General features: G+C 39.7%; 2 protein-coding genes across 3 annotated transcripts; one reads left to right on the top strand and one right to left on the bottom strand.

The window, feature by feature from the left end:
• Positions 1-420: 420 nt before the first annotated feature.
• ebna1bp2 (EBNA1 binding protein 2) lies at positions 421-4,346 on the top strand. The gene is made up of 9 exons (XM_056379630.1): positions 421-607; positions 929-1,012; positions 1,163-1,335; positions 1,842-1,965; positions 2,446-2,535; positions 2,794-2,869; positions 3,077-3,164; positions 3,275-3,446; positions 3,567-4,346. Exons 1-9 carry the CDS (start codon positions 512-514, stop codon positions 3,612-3,614), a joined length of 951 nt encoding a protein of 316 aa, XP_056235605.1. The 5' UTR covers positions 421-511; the 3' UTR covers positions 3,615-4,346.
• On the bottom strand, positions 4,091-6,345 carry cfap144 (cilia and flagella associated protein 144). 2 transcript variants are annotated; one of them, XM_056379632.1, is made up of 5 exons: positions 6,169-6,308; positions 5,749-5,810; positions 5,556-5,615; positions 5,275-5,378; positions 4,091-4,470 (listed from the first exon to the last, which is right to left on the bottom strand). In XM_056379632.1, the coding sequence occupies exons 2-5, from the start codon at positions 5,798-5,800 to the stop codon at positions 4,375-4,377; spliced, it is 312 nt and encodes a 103-aa protein (XP_056235607.1). In that variant the 5' UTR covers positions 5,801-5,810; positions 6,169-6,308; the 3' UTR covers positions 4,091-4,374. The 2 variants fall into 2 exon arrangements, with proteins under 2 accessions (XP_056235607.1, XP_056235606.1); XM_056379631.1 differs by lacking the exon at positions 5,749-5,810 and having other exon boundaries at positions 6,169-6,345.
• Positions 6,346-10,942: the final 4,597 nt, after the last annotated feature.

Here is a 10,942-nt window from a genome sequence, read left to right as displayed (position 1 = left end):
CAGTTACATTTAACCATGGATCAGTGTGGAAAGGCAATTACACAAAGTACAAACTGCTTTTTTATTTTTTTTTATTTAATGTAAGTCTGCACTTGTCCTGCCCTGCGCGAGTGTAACTGGAGTCACTAACTTTCCATGAGTTGTGGGGAAATGATCTGTTTTATACGCGAAGTATATCATAATATCAATAATAATCAATAGTGAAACATGATGAGTGAAAAGGGGAATTTAAACAAAAACCTAACATACGACATTTTCGTTCACTTTTCAAATTATTAGAGAATATATGTATATGCTCATTAACGCCAACGTATTTGCCCGTGTCAGTTTTTTTCTTTAACACGTAGGAACTCTTGTTCTTGAACAGGATTTCAGTCGGCGGACTGTGTTGGTAGGACATTCAGTATCGTCACTTCCTCCCCACGTGAGTCGCTCCGGACATGTGAGAAGCAGTGCGTCCACAGAGGATTTGTTCACGGTTAGAGCCCACAGGTTCACTTATTCTCATCTTATGGTTATCGATACCAGGAGCATGGAGTCGGTAGAGGAGGAGGCGCAGCTCGGCCAGGAGTCAGAGGAGGAAAACAGTGAACTCTCAGACGATGAGGTGAGTTTTTTTTTCCTGTGGACGGAGGTTGGTTTGAAACATCTCCATTCGTCCTGCTCAAAGATTAGTCGCATATACTGGCCTGTAGACCTTAGTCCTGTAAAAGTGACCGCGCTGGACGCTGTGAAGTGTCTCACTGATACACGGTTATACGAAAGAGATGAAGAGATGTAGCGTGTTAATGTTGTAAAATGGCCTTATTCTGTGTTTTTGTTTAGTTTCACATGCTGTGAATGTGTTTCTACACCTGTCAGTAAGTGTGTTTTATTGAAATATAAGATATGAGAGTGAATATAGTTAATCCATTTTTGTTGTCTTTAGCTTCAGGAAGCCTTCACTAAAGGGTTGTTGAAACCAGGGATGAACGTTCTGGTGGATAAACCCAAAAAGTTTGTCAACAATGTGGTAAGAAAATCAACAGCACGAAGCACCAAATGCTAAAATGCTTGTCCAGCACTTCTATGAGTAGTGAGATATGGCGTTGTAAGTATTAGTGTTATTTAACATACGTGGACATGCTGTAATACACCATTTTACACGTGTGTTGTGATGCAGGAGGGTTTGAAACAGTGCCTTGCAGACTTCCGTAGAGACCTTCCCTGGGTGGAGAGGTTGGATATGACCAACTTACCGGCTGAAGACATTATTTCCAAGGCTGAAGGAAAAGTTCCTAGTTCAGCCAACGGAGAAATCAACGCGGACGATGATTTCCAGAGGGAGATGTTCTTGTAAGGGCCCATAACTTGATGTGCAATTTGTTAAGTTTTAAGCCATTTAACAGATTGACTTTCACAAATATCTAACTCTTGTTTGTCCACTAAGTATCTGTCCTGGGGCTTTTGATTGTGTTATGGAAATATCAATGTTTGAATTTTCCTTCAGCGACTTCTCATCCATGTTGGCTCAAACTTTGATATTGAAAGTTTATTCTTCAACTTCTCAACTAACACTTTTGAGTCATGTGTAATTGTTGTCTGTATCACGTCGTGGATATTCAAATAAGCATCAAACTGTAATTTAGTTAATTTTCTTTTAGTATATCCCAAACTTTCAAATGCTACAGTGTGTTTCTATGTATTTGTAACAATCAATATCACAAGATCAGTTTGCACCTTTCAGCCTGGAAAATACAAATGAGACTAAAACTAACATTCTGCTTGATCGTAATTAAAAAAATGTACGTCTTAACACTGCTACAGATAAATCTTTATGTTCTATGTTTGTCATCTTACAGCTACCGCCAAGCTCAAGCCACTGTCCTGGAGGCATTGCCCCTCTTAAACAAGTATGACATTGCCACCAAGAGGCCTGACGATTACTTTGCAGAGATGGCCAAGTCAGATCAGCACATGCAGAAGGTGAGCAGAGTCTTCATGGCAACAGTTGACACGGATGCAGGTTTAGATTAAACAAGTTCAAAGCTCGTGATTCATTTCATGACTCGTCTTCATATCATTGTATTTAATAACAATTCACAAGAGCCTGGTTGTTTGAGGGATATCTGTCTGTTTGCAGTTTGTTAAATCAAAAAAATGAAACCTAACTCTATTTATTCATGTGTATATCTTAAACTGAGAGTGGTGTACTGAATAGCTTGGCATTTAAAATGTAGCATAACACCTCCAGTGGAAATGTTGTAGCATTATTGTAAATATTGTTTTAATGATGGAGTCATTGAGAACCTTTTGTTCCTCTCCTTAATATATCTATAAACTGGGTGGGCAATTGACATTTCATCGCACACAGTGGCTCTGGAACTCAGCACCATTGCTCCATCTCGCCACCAAGCTTGAATCCAAATACTGACAAACATAAAAGTTGTCTCTTCCTTTGTCCAGATCAGGAAAAAGCTCATCTCAAAGCAGATGATACTGGAGAAGTCAGAGAAGGCCAAGAAACTGCGTGAGCAAAGGAAGTTTGGCAAAAAGGTTGGTCCCTGTTTTTAAGGTTACTACTAAAGGTCTTGCTCAGGGAGTCCAGTATTTAAAATAACCTTTTTTACATGTAGGATAAAGTTGCCCATGTATGCAAAGTAGACGCCTTTACACTGTATGTCATTGTTGTGTAATGATAATGGAGCGTATACAAAGATGAGATGCAGTCTCCTTTCTTTATGGTGTGTCACCGTAGAACGAGCCAGATTTCCTGGTTTGGTGTTTGGAGTTAACATAAATGTTGTGTGTCAGGTCCAAGTAGAAGTGATCCAGAAGAGGCAGAGAGAGAAGAAGGCAATGATGTCTGCTGTGAAAAAATACCAGAAAGGTGGGTTTTTAGCAGTGATTTAATTCCTCCTTTAATTCATTTATGATATTCACAGCACACAGTGAAGAAGCTATTGTAAAGTTTTGATGGGAAGGGAAATGCTCTTTACTTGCTTCCCTAAAATGTAATTCTTATTTATTTATTTTTTTTTAGACTGTTTTCAAATTGAGTCTGAGGTTTAACATTTCTGATCATACCCACTCCCAGGAATGACTGACAAACTGGATTTCCTGGAAGGAGACAAGAAGGCTGGTAAAGACTCTTCTCAGGTCTCCAAGAAAGCGCAGAACAAGGGGTAAGAACGTCCCACTGGAGCTGTGCATGTTGCAGTTATAAATATCAAGCTTAATATTCTCAACTCCTGAAGTTTCACAAAAAGCTAAAATTTCACTGTTATTTTCACAGGGCGAATGCCAAGAGAAAGTTCAAGGACCAGAAGTTTGGCTTTGGAGGCAAGAAGAGCGGAAAGAAGTGGAACACCAAAGAGAGCTTCAACGATGTTTCCAGTTTCCGCGCCAAGGTGGCTCATGCAAAAGGCGGCAAGGGAGGGAAGAAAGGCAAAGGAGGAAAACAAAATGTGAGTCATACACACATAAAACAGTCTTGGCTGATTTACTAAATGTAGAAATTTTGTCAAAGGAAATAATATAGTCACTGGGAAAACAGTTATATTTTATTTATTTTTTTCCACTTTCAGAAACGCCCAGGCAAGTCCGTACGCAAGAAGATGAAGGGTCGCTCGTAAAAACCAACATGCTGGTCAACAGACTTGATTAAGACTTGCTTCTAGGCAGGATTTCCCACACCTGCTCCCCAATCTCTCCTCAGTACACCTCAAGAGAGACTTTTTGTACAATATGCCGTCTGTAAAATGCGTCTGGATTGATACGGAGGCCTCTATGAACCCCATTCAAGCCACACAGAGAGAGAGAGAGATGTCCTGCCATTTACTGCTAAGGAAAGCTGTTCAAAAGACGTGGCTGGTGAAGGAAAGGCAAGACTGGACTGCATAGAAATACCCAAAATATAAAGTTCTTTTTCCACATGCAATTTCCGTAAGGCTTGTGAAGAAAAAGAGAATTTGAACGTGAAGAAGTTTTTATTGTTTGTGGCCCTCGTTGTCTCAGTATATACCTGTCAGACAAGGTGGAATTAAAGCCACTTCCTGCTATTACAGCAGAGTTTTTTCAGAGTTTGGTGTATTCAGTTTCATTTTTTCTAACTCAGCTCCTTGACTCGCTCTCATGTGATATGACATTTTATAATATTGAGCAGCTGTCAGCATTGACCTTTCCCATTCATTAATACGATTAGTATGTGATGGGCGAGTGTGCTTTGTATAGACCTGTGAGAATGTTTCTCCTTCAAGTGTTTTTCTAAGTTTGCAAAGATGAAAATGTAAAAAGACAACCTCTGGTGCTGACACCCTTATGTTTGTATGATAAACAATTAAATCTGAACATAGGTGTTCACTTTCTGGAGATCTCCATTCTGTATTTTATGGTCTAATTTGATGATCGCTGGGCAGATTCTTGGTGTTTGGTGACGTCTGTGCTGAAGCGGTAGAAATTGAATCTCTCGTCCTTGCGGTTTGATGGAATCTGGGGGAAAAAGTGGTCAGATTTAATATTTGATCAGGATCAAAGTTGGATTTAAAATGACGAAAGACCAGAGAACAGCTTAATGCTTCTGTGGTTCCTTTGGGTTCAATTGATACAAAAATCCTTTTACAACTTTCAAAACTAGCTGCCACAAACTGTAAAACTCAATTTTGGCGAGGGCTTGAACTGAGGGAATTGTCTTGGATGTCAGTTTTTTGAGGGGATCACACTATTTACGACTCTGAAATAGAATCAGTGCTCTGTTGTTCACACGCCTGTTCACTGCAAGACTCATTGAAGACAGGTTTATTACAGTTAAAGGTCCCAGTTGTATCAGTTTTGGTACCTAAATCTAGCTTTCCAAAGCTATTTACTGTGATGTATTGTTGGTACCAAATTGTGTTACCATGCATAAATCTGTGCACATGGATCCATTCCACTGCCAAACAAAACCCCTTAAAATATGAAGTTAATTTTAAAACTTCTACCTTCTTTCTGGGGTGACAGTGAAAACTCATGGGATACTAAAACTTTAAGATTTTTCACATTTTACACTAACTTGGAGAACCTATTTTTTGAAAGGCCTCATAAAGGATCATTTTTTTAGACTTTATTTTTAGGTAGGATCGGGTTCATAATTCTACTTTTTAAAAAAAATTTTATAGCACAATTCAGAGAGAGAAGAATGTGTATTAAAATTCACGTCCTCCAGCTAAAGTACAGGCTCTCTGCTCTCTATGAAACCCTGACAGCCTGTAGTTTGGTTATTTGCTTTAAGAAACTGTCAAAGCATGTCTTCCTCACCAGTGGAGTTGACATCCATCCTATCTCCTGACTCTCAGTCAGTGGCATTGTGTACTTCTTGGTGGGCTCCTGGCGGGCTTTGTGGAAGGCTTCAATGAAGTCCGCTGGAAAAGAGAGACGTACACACAACCACAATCGTGACACAAGTTCGGCTTCACCCTGTTTGGGATCACAGGGGTCTGGAGTAAAATGATGGTGTCTTTAACTGGTGTTCATCAGATTATAGAAGAAAAAGGGGGGGGGGTGTTTCTTTAGTTTCAAGGGATTCAATGTAAACTTACAGTTCTCTGCAATCACCTCTGGTGGTTTCCTGCACAAGGGTTTGTCTGGCAGGACATGCACTGAAAGGTAAAGGAGACACATTGTGACAAAAGGCAATATTGTGCTGCTTCTTTCACAACTATTTTGTGTTGTGTTACTTTGATGTGTTTCACTTTTTTTAAGCAAGGAGCTTCCGATTGTCTTTATACTTGCAATCTTTTGTCCTCATTTGGATCACAAGTAGAGCCTTTAATGGACACACCATTGAACAGTTTCTAGAAAAGAAACAGTGCCGATGAAAATTTCTCTGAGGTCCGTGTATCATCTAAAGTAACGGTGTTTCACACACAGGCCCGAGCTCCACAGACTAAATCAAACTGAAATTTCTGCCCCACTTGTCCAGTGTAAGTCTCTTAAACACACTCAATTACGCAGTGGTTGCGAAAGGTTTTGTGAGAGAAAATAAGGCTTTTGAGGAAATGATAGGATTCATGCCTCTACCGCTGAAAAGGAATTCAGTCTACTAGATACATTTGTTTTTCCTGTGAGCACACAGTCTTTTTTAGAGCTATTTACACTATATCTGTACAGACTCAAAGGAAAAGGGGGTGAAGGACAGTCTAGCTTTCTTACACTTCCTGTGTGGATTGATGCTGAACTCCGTGTGAAGTTTCTGGTGTCTTTGCTCCTTCCGTATCGTCTCAACGTGAATTGCGTTTTGATGGACAAAATCATGTTTCTCGTTTCCTGCCATGTTGCAAAATAGAAAAATCTTCCAGCGACGTGCAGGGGTTTGTAGCTGATTTCTGCTGCGCGTTACCTAGCAACGGTAAACACACGCTGACGCTGCAGGAGTGGGACTCGACCACACGATGGCGCCACGCGCTCAGATTTGGTCATAGTGGGTGAACACAACAGCCACTTGTACGTCTATGATAGTACAGTAATAATTATACTGTGTACAGATGACATCATAAAGCCAATAACACACCAGCTGATTCTAACTAAAACTATAATATTTACCCATCTTCTTTTAAATTGAGAAATCATTCATCATAAATGACAAAGAAAAGTGTTTAAGTTTATTTTACTGTAATATCAAATTTGACCGAAAACATATGAAACCACTGAATTTTAGGATTTTTTTGCCTAAAAAAAAAAAAAAAAAAAAAAGATGGAAATGACTGATGAAATCAGACACCAAAATAGTTTATGATGAATCTTCCGTTATTGAACTAATCAGTTAATCAAAAGATGGTTGCAGCTTATTTTATAATAGTAATAATGATACACCAACATTTTTCATTTGTTGTATTTTTCAGTGTAAGTCTACTTTTCTGTGTTATTGCTATTCCTAAGTCCTTCTCAAAAATATCCAATAAGTTCATAAAGATCATTACAACAACTTGAAACCTCCACTCAGCAGGAACACTAGACTCCAGAAACATGAAAATTACCATTTTTTATTATTGCTACAGAGCAGCCCCAAACTCACACTAAAATATTTATTAATCCATTGCAAAATTTAAGTTTTGGGCAAAATCACATATTTGGCTGACCAGGAAAAAACAAAACATTCATGCCATTTTCTATACTTGAATGGATTGTCTTGACAAGGATTCAGAGTGAAATCTGGGTGTAGCAGATTGCCCACAGAAACTGAAGGAGAAGAAAATTATTAGCCATGACAATATTCTGTCTATTTCTTTAACTTTGCTTTATAGTAGGGGAGACCGGGGATGGTTGTAACACTTTTTGACTCAGCTCCTATAACTTGCAGAATGTTTGCGGTAAGGTACTCAGATTTTGATACAAAGTACCCTCATTTGTCTACTACAAATAGCAATGTTTTTAACTTCTCCAACTATATCACAGAATTCATTATTTGATGTCAAATGCAAGGAGTGCCATTGTTACAACCTACCCCACTACCAGGGTATGTTGTAACACAACCTGGGGTAAATTGTAACAGCAAGATTGAAGAACTAAAAACTGAGACTACACCACAAAATATGCATCTATATAAGTTTATTGTGCATGTGCCAACACTAAAGCATCTTCCTGTGCTTCACTAAGAACAAAAATAACTCATCACTGATGGCTAAATGAAGAACAGTGTCAGTTTTAACATTAAAAGAGCTTTTTTAAAGAACATATCCTGATAATACCTATGAATGTTACACATACAAATGGAAACCTTCAGCAGGAGGTCAGAAGTAGCTCATAATCCATGTAAAATTACAGGAAGACGTTTGACAATTAGTAAAACAACAAACATGCATACTGTGTCTGTCTTAAATGATAAAACATGAACTTGAGTGTGTGTATCTGTGTGTGTTATCCATCTAATCAGAGTGATCAGAGTCACAGTGGTGACAGATGTATGTGGTTTTCCAGGGGTGCAGTTTTCATGGGCCCAGAACTTGCAATTTACACATCTGATCCACTTTTCTTTGGGTTTGGAATTTCCAAAGGGCTCCATGCACACAATTCAAAAATCATCTTCATCTGGGGTGTCCTCACCCTTATCCTTGTTGTTCTTGGATCTCTTTTTGGCTGTCTTTCTCTCTGCATTATTTTGTTTGCGTTTCCTCTTTCCAAATATGGCCATTTTCACATTCTTCTTACTACTCTTCTTTTCTTCTTCCTCCAAGGCCTGCTTGTATCTGTGTAGATGTCTGACTTTATCCTTGTCGTACCAGTGGTCTTTCTTGGCCCTGCTTTGGGAAATGGTCTTACAGTAGAGGGACTACTGTGCATTGAAGACTTTTTGACTGCTGTGATAGCCCACACTGGGCAGCTTTCTTGAACCTTGTTCACATGGCAGATGGAGTAGTCTTTGGTGACTGACCTCACTGCTTTTCCCTGCCTCACTTCATCTGATGCAACTTTAAGTACATGTGCAGGCACACCCCTATTTGTTTTCCTCACCCACTGTCTTGGCATACTGAAAAAAAGGAGTAGGATAGAGAAAATATGTGAATTGTGATTATGGGGATGGTTGTAACATTTTCTTATATGGTGTTACAACTATCCCCACCCCTGTCAGCCAATGTTTACCTAGCTGTATCAGCATGGTGGTTTGAAATTAGCATGGATGAAATGACTCACATTTTACGTAAGAACCTACTCTCTTACCCGATACAAGTTACCTAATTCAAACTTCAACAGCATCAGTACTAATCAAAATATAGACTTGGTCCCAAAAATTACTTTCTTACCTGAAAATTGATGTTTTGACTGTAAAATCTGCACACTTCCTCTCACAGCCATCCAAATTCACATGCAAGATCAGGGAGGAAGTGGATATACATGAAATTGATCACATGACTCTTATGTTATCCCTTATTGGTGAAAGTGATGCTGTTACAACTATCCCTTTGTTACAACCATCCCCGGTCTCCCCTAAATATGTTCTGGTGTACAGATAACAATAAATTCAGTATTAGATCTAGAAATTCTGCAACTCAAAGTTTTCCTACTTTGGACAATAGAATTTCTCATCAACAGATCTTGGGCTCGTCTGGTCTCTCAGAGCTTTGCAGTCTTCCCTCCGACTAGCAGAGGCCATTTGTTCACCCCAGTACTTGCTGTATTTCCTTCAGAGCACCACTGCTCTCTGCCATGTTGAAAATGTTTGCCTGGAGCAAACAAACCCATCAAAATGTAGCAGTGGATGAACAAATCTGTCCATACTGTGTGAAAATGTAGCCAGCGCGGGTACAGTGTGATTTCTGTTTGTTTTTTTATTTTTGCTTGCATATGTTCTCTCAGGGCGACACATGACAGTTGAATCATTTTACTCAGTTCACTCAACAGGACTGTCTGCTCTTAGTCTACACAAACACACACACTTTTATTCTGTGTGCACAAGTGAATGTGAAAGTGCCTGTGAAACTCATTGGCTGTGAACATTTCACACTAACAAGAAACACAACTTTTTTAGAAAGTAACGAGAAATACCCAGAAGACCAGTGACCTTGTGACAGTGCAGTGTGTGTAAAAAAGAAAAAGAAAAAATAGAGTGGCATTTCTTCACATTCTCTTGGAGTACACTTGACTTCCCCTGTTCTCTGTGGTGTCACGAATCACACATAAATAACAGTACTTTCACATCTTGTAAATAGTACTTCTGGTTGGGCGGTTGCTGTGGGTGCGCCGATAAACAAGGCTGCAGTGACAATCCCGCGCTGCCTGCTGACTTCTCACCACTTGTCTCCTCACATAAAGATATCTTATTTCATATCCCTTTCATTTGGTTTCCTCTCTTCCTTCTCCTCCTCCTCCTCCTCTTCTTCCATCTTCCCCCCATCTTCCCCCCTTCCACACTGTCCCATCTGTTTTCCTCTGAAGTAATCATTTTGTTTTTACGCTCTCCGGTTCCAGTCTTGTGCTTCTTCTCACAGCATAAGAAGCTTAACAGACAGCTTAATAAAGGTTGAGATGTTCAGCTCTTGGTTCCTGTCTCATAACCTGATTCGAGCTTTATTGGCCCTGTGTGAAAGATATAATGGAAACAGGTAATAACTCAGACACTGGAAGGGCTGAGGGAGAGATTCCAGTGATTTCAGTGTGGGTGGGTGACAAGTCCCCCGTGGTGTTTGTGTATGTGTGCGAGGAAGAGTGAGCAATATGTATTACGGGAGGATGGGAGGGCTTGTGGTGTCAAGCTTTGTTCCCTGGCTCCTGTCACAGTGTCGGAGCGAGTTATCATCAAGGCAGCTTTTGAGATCCTCAGGCTGGGAACAGTCAAAGGCCAGTTTGTGAGTTTGTTCAGACTCCACATGCCAGGGAAGGTACTACAGATGGTTTGTGATTTAACACAATATGACAAGCTTTCAGCCAACTATTTCCCACTCTCCTCCTCTAATAAACATGTATAGTTAATGAGGAGGCGTTTTAAGCCATTTGTATGTTCAGTAATGTGTGTTCACAAAGGGACTGAATCGCAGAGTGTCAGTGGGAAGAAAGCATTTTGTTTGGTTTTAATATGGCTGAGGAGAATTATTATTGACTGACTAATGTAGGTGAAGTGTGGTGAAAGTGTTATGTTGTTAAGATTTGAGGATGTGATTAAGTGGACACGCCATTTTCCTGGCGGTGCCACTTTATCAGCTTGCTTCATCAACAGAAAATCTCAAATGCATGGCATTTCATGCTTTTTGGCAGTGAGGTTGATGTTCATGTAAAACTGGAGTTATGGATGCCACAATGTTCTTTCCCTACCATTGTCTTTTTTCCCTCTTTACTTTATGTCTCCATGCCGATGACCGTCCGACCGTCCCATTTTCATGAACATGACATAACACTCAGTAATGCCGTTTGAAATTTCTTCAAATTTGGCACACACATTCACTTGGATTCAAAGATGAACTAATCAGATTCTGGTGGTCAAAGGTCAAGGTAA

This window comes from Seriola aureovittata, chromosome 6 (assembly GCF_021018895.1).
Source record: "Seriola aureovittata isolate HTS-2021-v1 ecotype China chromosome 6, ASM2101889v1, whole genome shotgun sequence".
In the NCBI taxonomy this organism is placed as follows: Eukaryota; Metazoa; Chordata; class Actinopteri; order Carangiformes; family Carangidae; genus Seriola; species Seriola aureovittata.
The sequence above is the reverse complement of the archived record's forward strand: the minus strand, read 5'-3'. Positions and strand labels throughout refer to the sequence as shown.

Coding starts and splice junctions, on each gene's coding strand:
- ebna1bp2 (XM_056379630.1), top strand. CDS start 512: ATGGTTATCGATACCAGGAGCATGGAGTCGGTAGAGGAGGAGGCGCAG. Junction 2,536..2,793: donor AAAGGAAGTTTGGCAAAAAG/GTTGGTCCCTGT, acceptor GTTGTGTGTCAG/GTCCAAGTAGAAGTGATCCA. Junction 3,165..3,274: donor AAGAAAGCGCAGAACAAGGG/GTAAGAACGTCC, acceptor TTATTTTCACAG/GGCGAATGCCAAGAGAAAGT.
- cfap144 (XM_056379631.1), bottom strand. CDS start 6,289: ATGGCAGGAAACGAGAAACATGATTTTGTCCATCAAAACGCAATTCAC. Junction 5,616..6,168: donor CATCAATCCACACAGGAAGT/GTAAGAAAGCTA, acceptor TTTACCTTTCAG/TGCATGTCCTGCCAGACAAA. Junction 5,379..5,555: donor AGAGGTGATTGCAGAGAACT/GTAAGTTTACAT, acceptor TCTCTTTTCCAG/CGGACTTCATTGAAGCCTTC.